This window comes from Plectropomus leopardus, chromosome 19, assembly GCF_026936395.1.
Source record: "Plectropomus leopardus strain MGB_pleo_1.0 chromosome 19, ASM2693639v1, whole genome shotgun sequence".
NCBI lineage: Eukaryota > Metazoa > Chordata > Actinopteri > Perciformes > Serranidae > Plectropomus > Plectropomus leopardus.
This window is the reverse complement of record NC_142194.1, coordinates 23,871,753-23,890,292: the sequence shown is the minus strand read 5'-3', so window position 1 is coordinate 23,890,292 and position 18,540 is coordinate 23,871,753. Positions and strand designations below refer to the sequence as shown.

Genomic DNA, 18,540 nt, shown 5'->3' with positions numbered 1-18,540 from the left:
TTACTATTACTACACATTAAGACTGTAATTTACTAACATTTTTCAAGGCAATCAGTTTCCTGGATTTTTTTTAAATTAACTGAACTTGTAAGATTTCACAGTGTATAGAATAAAGTATGAAATATACTATAAATGATGTACAGTATATCTCATTGATGTGTTTGTGCATATGAATATTCACATATATCAAGAAATTTGTTAATTTTTGTGCTTGAGGGCACTATTTTGAGTGCGTGATTTTCGGTCAATTTTCAGGTCCACTTCATTCACGTGTATTCATTAGAGCTTAGGATTTGGTTTATTTTAGCAAACGCAGAGTCACAATGATGCAAACAGATCAGATTTCGAACCTCTATACCAATATTATGGTTTCATATTCTGTTTTTATATCTGCTAAACACTGGATCCTGTTCAAACAACCATGAAAGGCTGTTTTGTCAGAAGAATTACAGCAGCCTCTCTGTGTGTTCTTTATTTGATGAGCATTATTTCTGTTTGGATCCATGTACACATACAGAACTGGTTTGAATTGAGTGTGTTTATGTATTTTGCAGCTTTTCTGATCTTTTTTCTGATGTCCTCCAATATATCTGCACATTCTTGATATTTGCATCAGTCTGACAGCAGTTACACATACCTTTCTGAATACTTAGAGGTGTCTTTCATTTACTGATGATTATTATGCAGAAGTGGACAGGGTACCTCAGGGGTAAAAACTTGTGTTTGTGTGTGTGTCACTGCATGCGGCTTTTGGATACACATGAAGGGAATAGCAGGTGGTTTAAGGGGTCTTGTGTAAAAAGGTCAACAGCACAGAATTAATGTGATATAAAAGAATGAGAAACAATGCAAAATAACTTTCAGTTTTTTAATTATATTAAGATTTTGTTGGAGTCCTTTGCAAAAACTGACATTAACAATAAATATACATTCACAATAAAAAATAGTTCAGATTGCAACGAAACATTCAAGTGTACTGAGCAATTAGAAAATATATGATAAGATGTAAACAACAACCCCACCCCCCCAAACATTGCACTTTCTGAGCCAAGGGTCTATTCTCTCTCCCCTTTGGCATCTGTAAAGGCATGACGTCAACAAAACACATTTTACGCATTGATGCGCGAGTCTCACAAGGTATGAAGCCACGTCACATTGGGCTCTGATTGACAGCACAAGCAAACATTCTCTAAAATGTCTGTTTTGCGTTTTCTCCGAGCGGACTCGCGTGTCCAGTCAGTGTCCCTGGAGAGGGCGCCTGTGTCAGAGCGCGCGGCGGCGGCCCCTGCGTCTCCACACCTCCCGTGTCAGTCTGAGCGCAGCCGGCTGCACGGGTCGCCTCTCAAGCTGACGCACCAGGTTCCTTCATTCAAAGATCTGTGTTGAGTTTATGCATCACGCTCTGCTTAGCTGATCACACATCTCTCTTTGTCTTTCCCCTGGCCGCCGCCTATAGCTTTCTCTTTAATGTACATGAGATCGCTGTGCACGCTGGGTCTCCGTGCGCACGGAGTCACCATACCATACGCCTCCCCAATGTCCTTCATCTTCTTGTTTTTGAGCGACTTTCTGTGCAGCATGTCGCAGTACTGCACGGACACTTTCCGGTGGAGGTCGGGGCTCATTTCGTGAGGTAGCTTGGCCAGGGTGAACAGAGTCTGAAACATCTTATCCACGTTCTCGTTGCGCTTGGCGGAGATCTCGAAGTAAGCGCACTTCTCGTCCCCAGCCACCAGCTGCTCGATCTCTTCCTGCTGCACCTCCCGGTAAAACTCTCGGTCGCCCTTGTTCCCGCAGATCACCAGAGGCACGTCGATGTTCTCTTTTATTTTGTTTTTCAGGCACGACTTGGTCTCGAAGATTTGACGCTTGAGCCGCTGCACCTCCTGGAAGGAGTCTCTGTTGTCCAGACTGAAGACGAGGATGAAAACGTCGCCTGGAGGGAGAAAGGGATGCGTTGGTTAAACTTCTGTCTTGCTTTTAATACGTGCAAAATATTAGAGATGCAACATGTGTTTTTTAACCCTACACATGCACTTGTGCGCCCTGCAGCCATGCGCTCAGCGCGCACGGTGATGTACTTTTTGTAGCATTTAAATGCGCTTTTGCACAACTGTGATAGCAACTATTCTTCATGCAAAAATAACAGTAAAACGCATGTGGATAAGTACCTGTCAGTATGGATAGTCTCCTCATGGCGGGGAAAGGGTGGTTCCCTGATGTATCCAGTATGTCAAGCTGGTAAACGTCTCCCTTGATGCTGTACAGTTTCCTGTGAAAGTCCTCGATGGTCGGCGTGTACTGCTCATCGAACCTCCCGTTCAGAAAACGAGACACGATGGCCGTTTTCCCAACTTTGGTGGATCCCAAAATCACCATCCTGTAGCAGTTCTTTGCTGGGATGTCAAAATCGCTTTCGGACGGCGACATCTTCTTGATCATGATTACACTTTGCTTTTCTCTGGATGTTGTGCGTAAAAAGGCAAGTTGAACCGCCCTCTATCAGCTCAGATGCTCGCGTTTGGCTCTGCTGTGTGTTTCTGTCTGAAGTCCGGTATAGGAGCTGCTTATTTATGCGCGCGGCGGAGCCCTCCTCCCGGCTGCGTCACAGCTCAGTGAGGAGAAACTGGTGGCTTCACTGAGCGCTGGGAAAACGGACCAATCTCCCTCCGGTGCGTCAGTCTGTCATTTCTAATAAATACAAGAGCTGGGAACAGTGACCAGCAGACCATTCAAAGACGAAACATTGTGTAACTTTAAGGCGATTGGACAGGACAAGTGTGCAAAATACTAACTTCCATAGAACACCACCGAGTAAATAATTGATGCGTCTTCCGGCGTTTAACCCGCTTTGGCACGCTGTGTTGAAAGGGTAACCTTTGGGCAGTTTCTCAAAATATAAAACCTAGACAGCAGATATGAGTTCTGCAAGACTGAACAAGAATATGTTGCAAAACAGACATCTTGTTCTCACTGATCCTGAAATATCGAAAGGTTTTTTTTATTTTAATTTTTATGTTTGTTCGGACAAACAGCACTGTTTCAGTTTATTCTAATGCTTGCCATATTTCCAAAATAGTCTACAGTTGTGTGTTTACCACTATTGCACATGAAGTCACACTCATTCATTTCTTCATTCATTCATTCATTCATTCATCCTCAGTGACTGCTGCAGCTTTATGTTACCAGGCAGAAGGAGCTGCAGGATTGAGATGCTGCAGTTACCGAAGTGACCAAAGGGGGGCACTCACGGTACAAATGTACCCACATGTGAATGGCATGATAAATTTACCAGATGAAAAAAACATCTTTTTTTAATCGATGCAAAGGGCAGAAGCAAGTGGTGGAGGAAGAATTCAGTTATTTTACTTACGTTTAAGGAGTAGTAATAATAATAACTCTAATATTTGATTAGCATCTTTAAAAACAGATTTTACAAAGTGCCACGAGTAAGACAAAACTAGGGTCAATTTAAGGTAAAATTCAAACAAGAGGACAAATAATGCAATATCCCAGATGAAAAATGTCAATACAAATTAAGACAAAAAAGACTAATAGATTATATTTTTTATACTTTAGATTTATATTTTTTAAAATATAAATAAAAAGATGATATCACAAAGAAGTCTATAGAATTTGGTTTTAAAAGGTGATTTTAAGGTACTAATACCTCACTGTAAAAATACTCAAAATCAAGACTGAAAAGACTGTTCATCAAAATAGCTGCCAATTACCTTTATGAAAGGAATGATGATGAGGAATGAAAGGAGACAAAACACAGACAAAAAAAATAAAATAAAGATATAACACTACTTTTGCTGGTTTAAATATATAAACCAGTTACTGTAAGAGTGGTTCTGTAAGGCACTTGTGTATACGAGTGCGTGTGTTTTTAAAAGATAAAGGGGAGACATACATTTGTGTGTGTGTGTGTGTGTGTGTGTGTGTGTGTGTGTGTGTATGCATGAATCAGATGGATCGGAATACAAAGCTTCCATATCTTGTAGATTTTTCCATCCTGCCAAATGCAGAGAACTGTCAATTGCTGCAGTCATTTATTTACAATAAAAAAAACAAAGGACGTGTGTTTGGTTGACTGACTGGAGTTTCCAGAGAGTGGAAGGGAGCAGGCAGTTATGGAGTTAAACTGGAGGCACGAGAAGAGTTGATTCAAAGCTGTCGATTGAAAAGTGAAGAGTGTTTGCTGCTTTATTCTGACTCATTCAGTCAGGTGTGAAGGATGACTTTCTGCAGCACAAACATGATTTGTCCTTAGCAAGGAGGAGGGAAGGAGCAGTTCACTCTACTATCACTGTCCTGATCTGGATGTGAACTCAAACAGTGTGTTTTGAGAGCTGTGTGGGAGAGCTTGGACAGGTTGAGAAGACAGAATTCGAGACTAGAGGTTAATGTACTTTTTACCATCGGTGTAGTTTTCAGGGTGGACACAGGGGACACGGGCCCCTCAATATTTAAATGTACATGTACATTTGTCCCCCTAAATAAGAACATGAAGGCAACAGAGAGCATTTATTTTGATAAAATTAAAGTCATTTATACCAACAATTGATGCAGAAAAGTTGCAAATTGCTGCAGAAAAGTTCACCAGAATGCAGAAAATCAAGTGTTTGATGCTCAGATTTTTAGGCTGAGTCTCACACACCACCCCCCAAAACATTAACCCTTTTAGACTTAATGCATTTAGCAGGCATAAACTGACACATGGGATGTCAACAACAGACGCAGGAGGATGCCTAGTATGTCACATCTAGACGTGAAAGTCCCATCATCAAGTGGCAATATTTATCAGTATCGCTAGAACAGTCCAGGAAGTTCAAAACCAGGAAAAGACAACACTGATGGTATTATGATGTCCCAAATCTATGACATTATCTTGTATCATATCATGGTCGCCACAATATAAATATATTGCTTAGTCCGATAAGACAGATTAATGATCTCTTACAGTATGAACACAGAATCTTCAACACAAGTCAGATTTAGTGACAGCAAAGACTCCGAACTGAGCTTTAAGAAAACTAAAATTTGTCCTTAAAGCAACTCTTTGTGAGTCCAACTGGGTGTGAACTGGGATCACTGACCAAACCAAGCTGCAACCAGATCGATGTGTCCCACTCCGGTTTCCACCAAAATAACTCCCCTTGATCGTGTGACTGGCCCCTGAGACTTCACGCTCCTGGGTAATCAGTACGTGTATTGTCCGTGTCCGTGTCAGCTCAGGTTAACAAACTACAGAGTGCGTCAAAGAGTCAGCCTTGATGTTTTTCTTTTTCCTGAGGCATCCTGCTAAGATTAACAAGATGTCCACACTGAGCCACTGTGTCAGATGACCTGGACATGTGTGTATATATATATATATATATATATATATATATATATATATATATATATATATGGTTTCAATGTCCATTTCAAGACAAGTATATATACATTATGTAGGTAAATACCTAATTTAAATAATAATAATAATAATAATAATAATAATAATAATAATAATAATAATAATAATAATAATAAAATACTGCAGTTGAAAATATAACTATGATAAATAAATAAAAATAAATAAAGATACAAGTAAAATAGAATTAACAGTTATACAAAAAATAGAAGTAAAAGATCAAAAGTAAAACTATGTATTAACTATGTTAAATAAATAAATAAAAATATTTAACAGTGATACAAAAAACAAAGTAAAAGATAAAAAAGTTAAATAAAGATACAATGAAAAATCACTGATGTTCAGAGTGGAAAACTATTTAAACAGTTCCCTTCAGTCAGCTCTTCCTCTTTCATTCCATCTCAGGAACATCAGGCAAGGAACAAATATTTGAGCTGCAAGTTGATTTTTTTGTGAACAGCAGTGATGAGGAAGAGGTGGCATGTGTGGCTGGCTGATAGATAATGACAGTGCGCGGGAGGATGGGTGGACTGTAGTACAGCAGTGAAGCAGGAAACGCAGAGGAGAGTGGGAAAACAAATGGTGCAGACAGCGAGCAAATATGACTTCTGTTGGGCAGCTCATAAAAGACAGTGAGAGATACAGACAACATGGGAAATGTAGTTTGTGAAGACAGCACAATCACTGCCGTTAACTATTAAATATATCCACTCCGTTAACACCTGCTTTTAATCTACCTCCTGTATGACTGGGCTGTGATCAGAGAGCGAAAATTCTTCAGATCCACATGTAATGTAGTGCTTCATTCAAATTAACCAGAGACAGTAAGCCAAACTTTCCAACAGCCAAATAGTTGATCATTAGGTGATTGATTAGTAATCATGACCTGTGCAAAAAACAAATCACTTTCAAAATCATGGAAGGGTGACAAGCAACAAGAAATGGCCCAAAAATTCAAGATCAAGAAATTTGTAAAAAAAAAAAATAAAAAAAACCAGAAGAATGACTGCAAGGAAGTGCTAAATTTTGTTTTAACTTTCTTGTTAAAAAAAATATATATATAACTAAAAGCCTTATAAATACAGTTTTGTGGAATTTTCTATATATAACATCTAATAATCTATCACAGCAAATTTTCAGATCATGTCCTTGCCCATGTTTTGCAGTTTCGTTGACTTTTTTTTGCCAAGTTGCAGGTTTCAAATGATTGTGAAAGGCATCTAAATGCAGCACAAGAAAACTGATGTCAATCTAGGTTGCCAATCTGATCAAATTTAGCCCAAATCTTAGATTACCTGGGTTCTCTGCAGGCAACAGAAACGCAGACAGATCACCCTTTATTTAAAGTTGGAGGAGAGAAGAAGAAATCACAACAAAATCGAGAATCAAACAGACTGAAGTGAAAACCACAACTTAAATACAAAGTCTTCTGATGATGGGATGACGTGCAGTTGGAGAAAAGGACAGAGAGGCTCAGGTGAGGAGAAAACAGTGATTAAAAGGAAGAATTGGTGTGAAAAATTGGTGTGGAGCAGGTTACAACTAACAAGGCCGATGCAGTGCAGGTGTGTAGACGGACAAATGACAGAAAGACAGTACAGGAACACAGGAGGGGATGAAACCCCCAATACCAAGAAAACAAAGTTAATAATAAATTGACTGAGTGAATAAAGACTAATATGAGCAATTTAACTTTTTTTAACCTGGATGAATTGGCTTGAATTTCTTTTTTCAAAAGCATGAAAAGGAGGCAATGAGCAACTTAATAGATGGACACAAATTAGCAAGATATGAGTAAAAGTTTGTAAGACGTAACCAGTAAATACCCGAAAATAAGACAAAAACACTTTTAAATAAATAAGAAAAATAAAGAAAAAAAAATGAAAATCCCAAAACAACTAAAAAAATAACCTGGGGAAAAAAAGCTTGATTTCGTGGATTATCCGTGGATTCTCATGCATCACTTTTTTTGGGCAAAAATACAATCAGTGCATGAAAACAGCCTGGGTGGGTGTACAACTAGCTAGATGGGTAGGCTACCAAGAAGTAAGTGGGTATATTCTCCTACATATTGCACTGCCTCATAGATGGGTTTACTAGGTTAAACACCAAGGGATTTCCAAAGTTGATACTGAGAGGAACATTAAAGAGTTAATCAGTTTCTTGGCAATCCATCCAACAGTTGTTGGAATACTTACTCTAGTCCAACGTAGTGTACCGACTGATCAACCAACCAACCAACCAACCAACCAACAACCAACCAACCAACAACCAACCAACCAACCACCAACCAACAACCAACCAACCAACCAACCAACCAACCAACCAACCAACAACCAACCAACCAAAACCTAGAGCCACAAGCACGGCTATAAAGAAATTGTTGTGGAACAAATAAGAAAGGTTATAAAAGTTACAGTTATCATGAGACTAAGTAGCATGATAATCTGAACCATGCGGGTAAAAATCACATGTTTATATCACACTTAAAAAGGATATTTCAGAAAAATAGTACACACTGTTCAGCTCCAAAAGACCAAAGCTCATAGTGGCTGTTTTTGTGTGTGGGTAGTGTGGCAAATTGTCTTTTTCTGAACTTAACATGCAAATACCCAAATGTTACCTCAATTAAACTACACTAGCACTTTAATTATTCCAAAAAGAGAAGTCCAGCATGGTCTCAGGGAGCACTCAGTGTAATGTGGCATATCTAAATTGGCGACTGCTGTGCTGCAGCTGGTGTTTTTGTAGCTACAGATACTGTTTGATAGAGATGTGACAGCACAAACGCGATGAAAGCCAGGTGGCTGTAGAAAAGGTATTTTTTTCTCCAAGGCCTCTGTTGCAGAGAACAACATTTAAATGAGTTCATGAACTTAAGAAAGAGGAATAAATTTTAATCATGCGTGGTTTAACATCACTTTGACCTACTTATGAGCTCAAAAGAGCCTAAATTTTGGATTCAAACAATGCAACTCTTCTTTTCTTAACTGTTGCAGAAATTATCTGAAAGTTTAAAGGATTTGTGAGTGGACATAAATATTTTCTTTTTCTTTTTTGTTATAACACCAGGAAAGGAAGTGAAAAGCTTGAAAATGAGGTATGAGAGACAAATAACGGATGTTTTTTGCTAATTCAGACTGAAGCCTTACTGCTGCTGTTTGGTTCACAAGAAACAAGCAGAGATGTTGGAAAAAAATAAAAAATTAGTTACATTATGCACATCCTTCAAAAACAAAAAAATATCATGCTTACTTTTTTGTGTGTATGAATCAAATAGCGGGATAAAATGTGTTTATTCAGATGATTTAGTGGTGCTTACCAACCAGATCTGGCAACCCATGTTATCAGTGGAGTGTCTATATGCAAAAAAATGGCGGGGTGTTTTTTTATTCTTCTTCTTTTTTCCTTCCCAGTGTTAGAAATACCATTCAATTTTATTTTTTTTATAAGATGTAGCCTTAGGCTCTATACTGACCTTGATTATATAACAAGAGAAATGTCAAAAGAGAGAAAGAACATCTGTTAATGTGTTTGTAAGGGTGGGTGGGTGTCTGAGTATGTGCTTCTGTTTATGTGTGGTTGTAATGTTAAAACCTGCAGCACAATGCTACGATACAGACTGAGTTGTAAAAAAAATCATAAAGACATTGTCAAAAAATGGCGGGGCACCACCAACCAGCTGGCACCCTAAATACTGGGAAAACAAGTAGCAATTTTTGATTTTTTTTTTTTTTTAACATATCAAGGGGTCGTGCACGGCTCCACTAAACACTCTTAAGGAAAGAGTGCAGAGTGGCATGTTTCCAATACATATTGCAAACATGCATTGAAGGAGAGGGGAAGAGAGAGAGATAGAGAGACAGAGAAAGAGAGATCAGCTGAGATTGTTACCACTGTCACAAGCCTTCATTTAGAATGCAATGTTCCATCAGCATAAACCAACACAATGGAGCTCAACGAATAACCCTACTTGGCAATCATGGCAAGAGCAAAAAGCTCAACACCACTGAGGGCAAAAAACAAGGCGTCCAGACATCTGATCCATTGACAACAACCTCTTAGATAATTCCAAACTGACACTGGTCACCATCTATACCAATTAATCCAGCCAAAAATGAGATTAAATATGCTTTTACTCACCATGGCAGTTGTTCCTTTGCCTGTGTAGTGTCACACAGAGTAGATGTCTCCTCCACTTGTTTGGCTATCTCCTCCATGTACACATACAGTTCATTTTGTGTAGTGCTGGATGTCCCTTTAAAGATGCGTAGTAGTGGTTCTGAAGCCTCTAATCACCCTCACACATGGTCTCAAAAATGCATTTGAATATTCCCGAGTTTAGAGACTCTGTCGACCCATCTTGGCCCCGCAGCGCTGTTTCACATTTTCCACAGGGTTTAATACATGTTATGATCCGACCTAGCATGTGCCTGTTATCCTCCACCTGTTGGTTTTGCTGCTCAATGGAGCGCCTGTATGCACTGTCAACTCTTCCATGTTAGCCCAGTTTCACGGCATTTTCCAGCTGATCTTGATGCTTTTCTTGTTCGCAGTCCTCTCAGAAAGACGTTTGAAATCTTCGAAACCGTCCTTGAACAGGTGCTGTCTCCACCAAACCACCAAACATGGGAAAACAGAAGAGGGCTTTCTTTTCGATGCTAACGGTTAGCCATTGTTTTTTATTCGAAAACCACTCCACGTTAAATACAGGTTTTGTTTCACCAGAAGTTTGAGTAAGTACAATATCTCTTAGGTGGGCACCCAGGCGCTTTAATTCCAACCTTCCCTGCAAGTTAATGGTTTCAAACCTGTGCTCCAGTAAGAAATCCACTTAATTCATTTTCGTCTTGCCGGCGAGTAAAAGTTCACAGCCAGTGTCAGCAGCGCGAGACTGAACAGACAGCCAGCCAGCCAATCATGTTTTCCTCTCTGAAATATTAGCCAATCAACGCGGCAAACGCAGATGACGCTATCGTGGGGCTTCGGGCTCCAGCTTTATTTTACGCAGCAGCGCCGCCCAGTGATATGGATGAACGTAAAAATACAGGAGGATACTTTAAAGGTTTATTCCACCAAAATATTACTTTATGAGCATATTAAACAAGTACTTGCATTTTAAAAGGGTTATTTCAACCAAATACCAAAAACTTTAAATAGCATAGTCTACTCAAATAGGTACTTTCTGCCTTGCAATTCAACCTGGTTGCTAAGAGTTGCATGCAGGACAATGTGTAATCAGCATAATTAGCTCATTATCAGGTAAAATAAAGATTGAAGCATATTTGAAAGGTTGGAGAGGGAAGACACTAGGACTCTGAACAGAGTGCAAGTACTGAATATGAATTAAGTTTAAATTGTTTAAAATGAGACACAAATATTGGGGAATTGAATAGCAAAATGAACATCTAGCTGCATGGCATTGTGTGTTTTCATCGAATAACATCAAACTAATGTTGGGAAAACAGTTCATTTTGCAGGGCTGCAAGCTAGTGTTCATATGTAGGCTAATGTTAACAAAAGTTTATGTTAACGTTCGTTCCTTTTATTGTCATAGTTAGCTTAACGTTAACATTACATAATGCTGTGTATAATTGTGTAATTGTCATTGTGTGGGTCTATGACAAAAAAAAAATCAAAATATAAATCATTTTAAAGTACAGGCTGTAATGTATTAAAACAGAAATCCAACAATGGGGTGAATACTTTCATACAAGTAACCCAAAAATTGTCATCATCTGTGACTGACTAGCCCAAAGAACTGTTTACTATTGTATCATCACATGCAGCAAAGGTTTTTAATCAACTTCAATCTCCCTTTGGAAATATGAGCCAAATATCATAACCAGGTGTATGAGAAATTATCATACCATTCTCCCTTGGTAATCTTTTATAATTAACAGATATATAGTATTTCTAGAATAATGACACTTTAATTTTTGCTTTCGTCGTCTATGCAAGGAAATGAAAAAGCATCCTCTGTCTATAGAGTTAAAAGGCCTCATTTACGTAACTTCAACTGAAAGCATTTAGACTCATCTCTTTTGTGTTTCTCCCTCGTGTATAAATGCTTTATTCAAGTTCATATAAGCTTTGAGTTTTATTTTGGTTTTTACATTTGCATGAGGGTATTGAGCGAAGAGGGTGGTGACGTGAGACTAGTATTCTTAGTTTCTCATATAAAAGCTATATAGTCTTAGTGGCCTTACACCTTTATTCCACCATGTATGTCTGACATCAGTCAGGCAATGGAAGTGTGTTTCAGGCTGTCTGTGTTGCTCTACTCTCTGACGCAAGTAACTGCTCGCTGTAGGAAAGCGAGTGTTAGAGAACACTCACTGAAATTGCTGCTCTTCTTGCTCACTCAGGCTTCATTTTATATGATCAGTGCACAGAAGGCTGATGGGTTATAGTGGGAGGAAAAGTGAAACGTGACAGAAATCAAATATATTTTTAAAATGCTGTATTTACATTAAAACAAAGTGTAAATGTATTGTCTTTAAAGTCTGTTTTGGTAGTTGTTTTACTTAGTAGATTCGCTATACCATATGTAAACTAAGAGTCTAATTCTCAGTGAAATTGTGTCAAGATGAGGTGAAAACCCCACTGTAATGTATGAGAGAAATATCTTTGCATTTCCATTCATTTTTTCCTTTGTTGGTATTCTGCACTCTGGTGAGAATGCCTTCATTTTTGTGCTGTTGGTGTTTTCTGGTGGCAATTTTAAGCCACTGCTGCCTGCCATAAAAACAGTAACAACCGAAATTGCTGGGTAGATCAACTGTAATTTTCTCAAGCTGGTACAGTCACATAAGCCAACAAAATGTCAGAGTGTAGAAAAGGATGTGATGTCAAAGTTCCGAGGTTGCTGATAAAAAAATATTGAGGCCAGCAATCATAAATTGTACACAGTGTATAAGAGTGATGTGACATAGCTATAATAATGCCAAAAATAGGATGGAAAGCTCCAGAACAGATAAAGGTTGGACCTGGTGGTAATTTCATATTGTCAAAAGTGTATCACTGTTTCTATTGGCCGATATCACAGATATATCTATGAATGAGTACATAATGTCCCAGAGCAAAAGAGGTGTCAGTACAGAAATGCTAAATATGCTTAAGATAATTTAGAAACAGCAATATCATTACATATCATGACTTTACATAGTTTGTCCACCAGAGAGGACTGAGCACATATTTTTTAGATTGTAAAAAAACATTTGTTACAAAAAGGATATCTGCTGATATATCACTGTGTGATTTTTCAAACTTTCAAGTAAAAATCCAAAAAATCCAGTCTAGATGCTATGTCCTGAAAAGTCAAAGTTAAATAAGCCAGAGGCAGCTGGAGATAACACCATAACAGGAAAAGCATGCTTGAATTTGTCTGGTGCCCAGGTTTCGATACACCCACTGAAATGGTTCTTTGAGACTGTATCTGTGCCAAATGGTTATCAGTGTCAAGTGATATATATATATATATATATATATATATATATATATATATATATATATATATATATATATATATATATGGGCATTTATTAGTGTTGTTGATTGATTCAAGTCCAACTCTTAACATCTGAGTGCAAATGATCAAATTTCAACATATTGTGTAAAAACATGCATAGTGACTGCTCTCTAAAGGTTAAAACATGGATATTGCACCGACCCAGACCCCTGTTGCCGCCCCGTCACTGCTCTCTCACCAACCGACTACTTTGTGTGTGTGCAGCGAGCAGGGAGATGCTGTGGATCGAGAGGCAGCACGATGTAGTGACTGTGCTTCCCTCCCATCCCTGCCCATCTTTGAGACTTTTGTCACATTCCTGAAAGGAAGAGGAAGTGGCAGGTTTAAAATTCAGAATTGGGACTACTCTGTAACCAGATAGGTAGTAACCAGTAACTATGTGGTAGCTTCTTATTCACAAACCTCACAAATATATCAGTTATGACAGGAGCTGCATTAGCACTGCTTGCTGCAATGATAAAGTGAAAGAGCACTATCCTGACTCATTCACAGAAAGAATAATTATGCAGAATGCTTTCCCCCAAATCTGCCTGTGAGGGGCACATATGCAAAAGTGCTGCCTTAAGTGCATCCATTTACAGTTGCAAGACACACAGAGACCTTGACTCAGTTTTTTATTACATAAAAAATATCCCATCAACATCGTCACCAGAATGGTTTGCATAGGTACAGTAGTAAATCATTATAGGTACAGCTCCTGTGACATTTGAAAGAGTTCATTTATCACATTCTATGACTTACTTTCTATAACTCTGAATAACAGTTTTAACAATGATGGCAGTGTTAAAGGTTGTGTTACATTTGTGTTGACTATAATCTGTCCATGAACAGCTGACCTGAGGTCTTCACAGCCTGAATTCTTTCTTCCAGATACACCATGAAATATAGCACAGTATTTCATTAAACGTAGTCAATGTGTATGGTCTTTTTATTTTTAAACGAATTTATGAGAATAAATTGAGATCATACGGCAGTGATGAACTAGTGAGAAACCTTTGGGAAATATGCTTGCTGCTTCCCTGTGTTTTCATACTTTGCTACTATCTCACTAATATCTCGAAATGACAAAAATAGTGCAGTGCCTGCAGGTCAAAATTCTGTTGACAAGGTAATGCATCTGAAAAAGGTACACGACTAATACAAGGAATGTTATCAACAACACAGATGTTATTAAAATAATTTGACTTTTTCACAGTAGACTTGTCAAACACAGGTATAATGCTTTACATCAATTATGACTTCATTCCATTCAGATGTGTGCAATACCTGACATGAGTTTAAAAAAGTAGGCTTTGTGTGCAGCACCTCAGTTAAGGTGGCTCGGTTCCTATTGTCATGTTAAGTCGGTGTGTTTTTACTATACAATGTGGATGTCACAATTTCGGTTCTAAATTGAAAATTGAAAAATATGAGACATATGACATATGTTTTGTTATAATTAGTGTATGAATTCTTAAATTATGGCCAAAAACATGTTTTGTGAGGTCATGGTGATCTTGACCTTTGATCACAAAGACATTCGTTCACTTGGACTCAAGTGGACAAATTTGGGGAAATTCTAAAAAGGCCTTCTTGAGATGTCTCAGAAAAACGGACAACCTGCCCACAGTTATTGCCAAAGCAGGGGCATTAAAACACAACAATTCTTCAACGATGACACAGTGTAGCTTACCAGTAGCCTACAGTTGCACTTCTCCAGACAGCATTGTATGCTTGAGTTGAAGATGACAGAGAAACAACAGAACTGGGAAATCTTCCTGCCTCCCTGAAGTCAGCGGTGTGATATTTTTACGGCCCTTTTAGTTATGTAAACAAACGCATCAATGACAGAAAAACGATATTATGCATGCTATGCTAGTGCAGTGAAAGTGAAGCCCTGGGTGTAACACCATCATGGGCTTTTTTTTCTTGCCTGAGATGAGTCTGAGGTTGCCCTCTTGGTAAATTCCAAAAATATATGGCAGTTATATCACACTCAATACCATATAGCCAATCTTTTTAAAGAAGAATTTGAAAATGTAAATGACAGCTGTAAGGGAATAAAACAATGATCAGTTGATCTTTCCGAATCAAGACTTGATAGTCTAACAAAGGCATCATCTTCATTGCTGTAAAAAAGTTTAAGCTTTAAATTAATTCAAACTGTGGTCCTAAAATTGAAAGTCAAATTGAATTGTGGATTGGAGAATTGTGACACCCCTACTGTGTATAAAGCACAATTCTTATCAGGTAAAGCTTTTAAGAATCAGTTTCTCGTCTCGCTCTGTAAGCGTAAGAGCGAGACGAGAAGATAAACACCACTCTTATGTTTGAGAGTGACATCAATCCTTTCATCTAGTTCTCACAAGTACAAAACTGAGAATGTTTCTCAAAATATCAAACTGTTATTTTAACTTGGCACCCTCCATAAGGCATCCACATTCAATAGAAGATTGTGAAACAAATCAAAAAACAAAACACTTGCATTTGCAGTGTGACTGTAGCCTTTTGGATCCATGCTGGAGGCGGATAAATAATCAACACTGTTGGTAAGTCTGTCTGTTGTACAGTCTGTCTATCCTTGTGACAGGACGGGAATCCTCAGCCAAACCAGGAGCAGGAAGTGCCTGGGCGGGAGGCAATTATTCATGCTTGCGGCGCTGACTCCTCTCCTGATAGATCTGTTCGGTGAATGGTCTGTAAATACAGCAGAACAAACATGTAATGGGACAATAAATCAGAGGCTGGAACACCGTACCACTCTGTGCCAGGACTGCCTGTGTGTGATGAACCATGAGGGAACCGGTGTGAATGATAGGAAGATGTCTCGTGTCTCCACATGTTCCTCCACTCTGTTGCACATGAGTGCCCACACAGTTTTGCACCACTAAACCTCATATCAACATACAGCTGTACCAGAGAACAACAGCTTCTTGTGTGCAACTGAGTAAATAAAAAAAAAACAGGAGCCCTTAAATAAGCCAGGGATTAGAGCTGTTGTTGAGACATTGCCAGTGGGCCAAAATCTTTGGGTGCTCTATGACACCAGACCAGTTTGCAGCACATTAAAGGATGTCAGCTGTTCTTTAAACCCTTTTATACATGCACCAAAACCTCGATCCTCTCTAGACTTGGAGGAAATGTATGTAAGCAAATGTCCGAATCAGTTGGATCAGACATTCAGCAGACTTTACCTTGCCAGCTCCCTTGTACAAAGTCTGTGTAACGCCCGATTGAGCCAGTGTGTGAATCCCGACCCCGTTTTTTAAGTTGTTTTATGGGTCTTTTAGAAAAACTTGTTCTTATTCAGCTGAATGATTTTATTAATTCACACAATGTCCTAGAGAAATTTCAGTCTGGCTTTAGGGTAAATCACAGCACCGAGACGGCCCTCTTAAAGATTTTAAATGATTTTAGATTAAATTATGATTCACAAAGGCTCACAGTGTTGATTCTACTGGATCTGAGCGCAGCCTTCGATACAGTAGATCACACTGTTCTTTTAACTCGTTTACAACACATCGGCCTGTCAGGTGCTGTTCACAAATGGTTTACTTCCTACCTCACAGGCAGGACATTCATGGTAAGTTTAGATACATGCTCCTCTAGGGTTCATAAAATCACATGTGGTGTGCCTCAGGGTTCCATTTTAGGCCCAGTGCTTTTTAATCTGTACATGCTCCCTCTAGGCAGTGTCATCAGGAGACATGGAGCCAACTTTCACAGCTACGCTGATGACACTCAGTTGTACATCTCCATGTCTCCTGATGACACAAGGCCAATGGATGCACTTTTTAACTGTATTTTAGATGTTAAATCCTGGATGGCAGAGAACTTTCTCCAGCTTAACCAGGACAAAACTGAGGTTTTAGTCCTCGGCCCTGAGGCCCAGAGAGAGAAACTTTTACCTAAACTACAGGCACTGTCTTTTAATCCATCTCCACAAGTAAAAAACCTGGGCGTGATTCTAGACTCTGAGCTGACTTTTATCCCCCATATTAAGAATATAACAAAAATAGGATTTTATCACTGAAAGAACATAGCCAGAGTCCGCCCTATTCTCTCTCGGGCCAACACGGAGACGCTGATGCATGCTTTTATTACCAGTTGTATCGATTACTGTAATGCCCTGCTTTCTGGTCTTCATAAAAAGAGTATCTCAGGTCTACAACTATTACAAAATTCCGCAGCTCGTGTCCTGACGAAGACCAGAAGGCGGGCCCACATCACACCGGTTTTAGAATCACTGCATTGGCTCCCCGTGTGTTTCAGGATCCATTTTAAGGTTCTTTTAATGGTTTTTAAATGTGTTAATGGTCTTGGGCCTTCTTATCTGTCAGAACTGCTTCTACCCTATGAACCCTCACGGTCCCTGCGCTCCTCCGGCAGTGGCCTCCTAGTCATTCCAAAAGTCAGGACACATACCCACGGCTAGGCTTCCTTTTACTACTACGGCCCTCACCTCTGGAACAGCCTGCCGGAGGAGCTTAGGGCCGCAGAGAACGTCCATGTTTTTAAGAGCAGGCTCAAGACCCACCTTTTTAGCTTAGCTTTTAACTGATATTTATTTATTTTATCTCTACTTATTTAGCTTAGCATCTTATGATTATTTATATGTTACCATTATTTTTATTGCTTATAGCCTTATTTTATTTAGCCTATTGTTTGGTTTCACGTTAAAGTTTACTTATTCTTAATATTTCTTAGGTTCTCCCACTGTTTCCTCCGGGGAGCCCTCTGTGCCGGGAGCAGTGGTCGGCCGTGGCCACCTGGGTGCTGTCCTGTGGTGTCTGGGTGGAGGTTGGGTGTTTCTACCCCGCCTCCTCTGGTCACCCTGTGTCGGTGCTCCTGGTGGCCGTGGCAGATTAGCTGCTCTCGGTGCAGACGGCTCCTCTGATGGCGTTTCCTTGCCGGGTTCATCTGTATTCAGCCTTGTGTACAATATCTCATTGTTGTTGTTGGGGTGTGTGCGTGTGTGTGTGTGTGTGTGTGTGTGTGTGCGTGTATGTGTGTGTGTGTGGGTGTGTGTACTTGGGCGTGTGCGTAGGGAGCGGGGTGGGGTATGAATGTGATTTTGTGCGGGGAGTGGGGAAGGATGGGAATGATTTTAATCTGTAGAGCACTTTGTGTTACTTTTTTTGTATGAAAAGCGCTTTATAAATAAAGTTTGATTGATCAATTGATTGATTGAATAGACGGGACATTGTCTAGAGAATTCACATTAAGCCATTGGGTGTGCTGATGACACTTCTATCATGCGACTGGTGTGAAACCATAAAAAAACAAACATCCATGGTTTAACAAGAAGGTTCACTTACAAGAAGTCACCAGTTAAAAAACGTAAGGTCTGTGTGATTTTGGGCTGTCCCAGATGAAATATGACCAATGTGAAAGAAACTTGGCGATACCTTTGGTCATGGCACTAAATCAGTGGTCCTACATTGCATAGTGAGAGAGGTTCAAGGATGGTCATTTTCGTGGTCTTGCATTCAAAGACATCCTAGGATAAACTTCTGACAGTTGGAAATTTTGGATGACCATCGCATTGTGTGACTGCTGTTAAGCCCTACATCTACTTACCAATAAAAATGCAGCATGAAATGATGCACTG

At 39.3% G+C, this 18,540-nt stretch overlaps 2 protein-coding genes across 2 annotated transcripts in view; both read right to left on the bottom strand.

The window, feature by feature from the left end:
• Window positions 1–854: 854 nt before the first annotated feature.
• LOC121958920 (dexamethasone-induced Ras-related protein 1-like) lies at window positions 855–10,286 on the bottom strand. The gene is made up of 3 exons (XM_042508103.2): window positions 9,563–10,286; window positions 2,172–2,691; window positions 855–1,936 (listed from the first exon to the last, which is right to left on the bottom strand). The coding sequence occupies exons 2-3, from the start codon at window positions 2,440–2,442 to the stop codon at window positions 1,407–1,409; spliced, it is 801 nt and encodes a 266-aa protein (XP_042364037.1). The 5' UTR covers window positions 2,443–2,691; window positions 9,563–10,286; the 3' UTR covers window positions 855–1,406.
• Window positions 10,287–13,547: 3,261 nt separating this feature from the next.
• Window positions 13,548–18,540, bottom strand: part of pemt (phosphatidylethanolamine N-methyltransferase) — a 67,227-nt gene continuing 62,234 nt past the window's right edge. Inside the window, exon 7 of the mRNA XM_042507945.2 lies at window positions 13,548–15,626. Within this exon, the coding sequence (XP_042363879.1) occupies window positions 15,572–15,626 (55 nt within the window). The 3' untranslated portion in view covers window positions 13,548–15,571. The remainder of the gene's footprint in view (window positions 15,627–18,540) is intronic.

Bases quoted from the DNA above. Each gene is read 5' to 3' on its own strand.
- LOC121958920 (XM_042508103.2), bottom strand. From the start codon at position 2,442: ATGATCAAGAAGATGTCGCCGTCCGAAAGCGATTTTGACATCCCAGCA. The intron at 1,937-2,171 runs GTACTTATCCAC...TTCTCCCTCCAG, and splicing joins GAGACTATCCATACTGACAG to GCGACGTTTTCATCCTCGTC.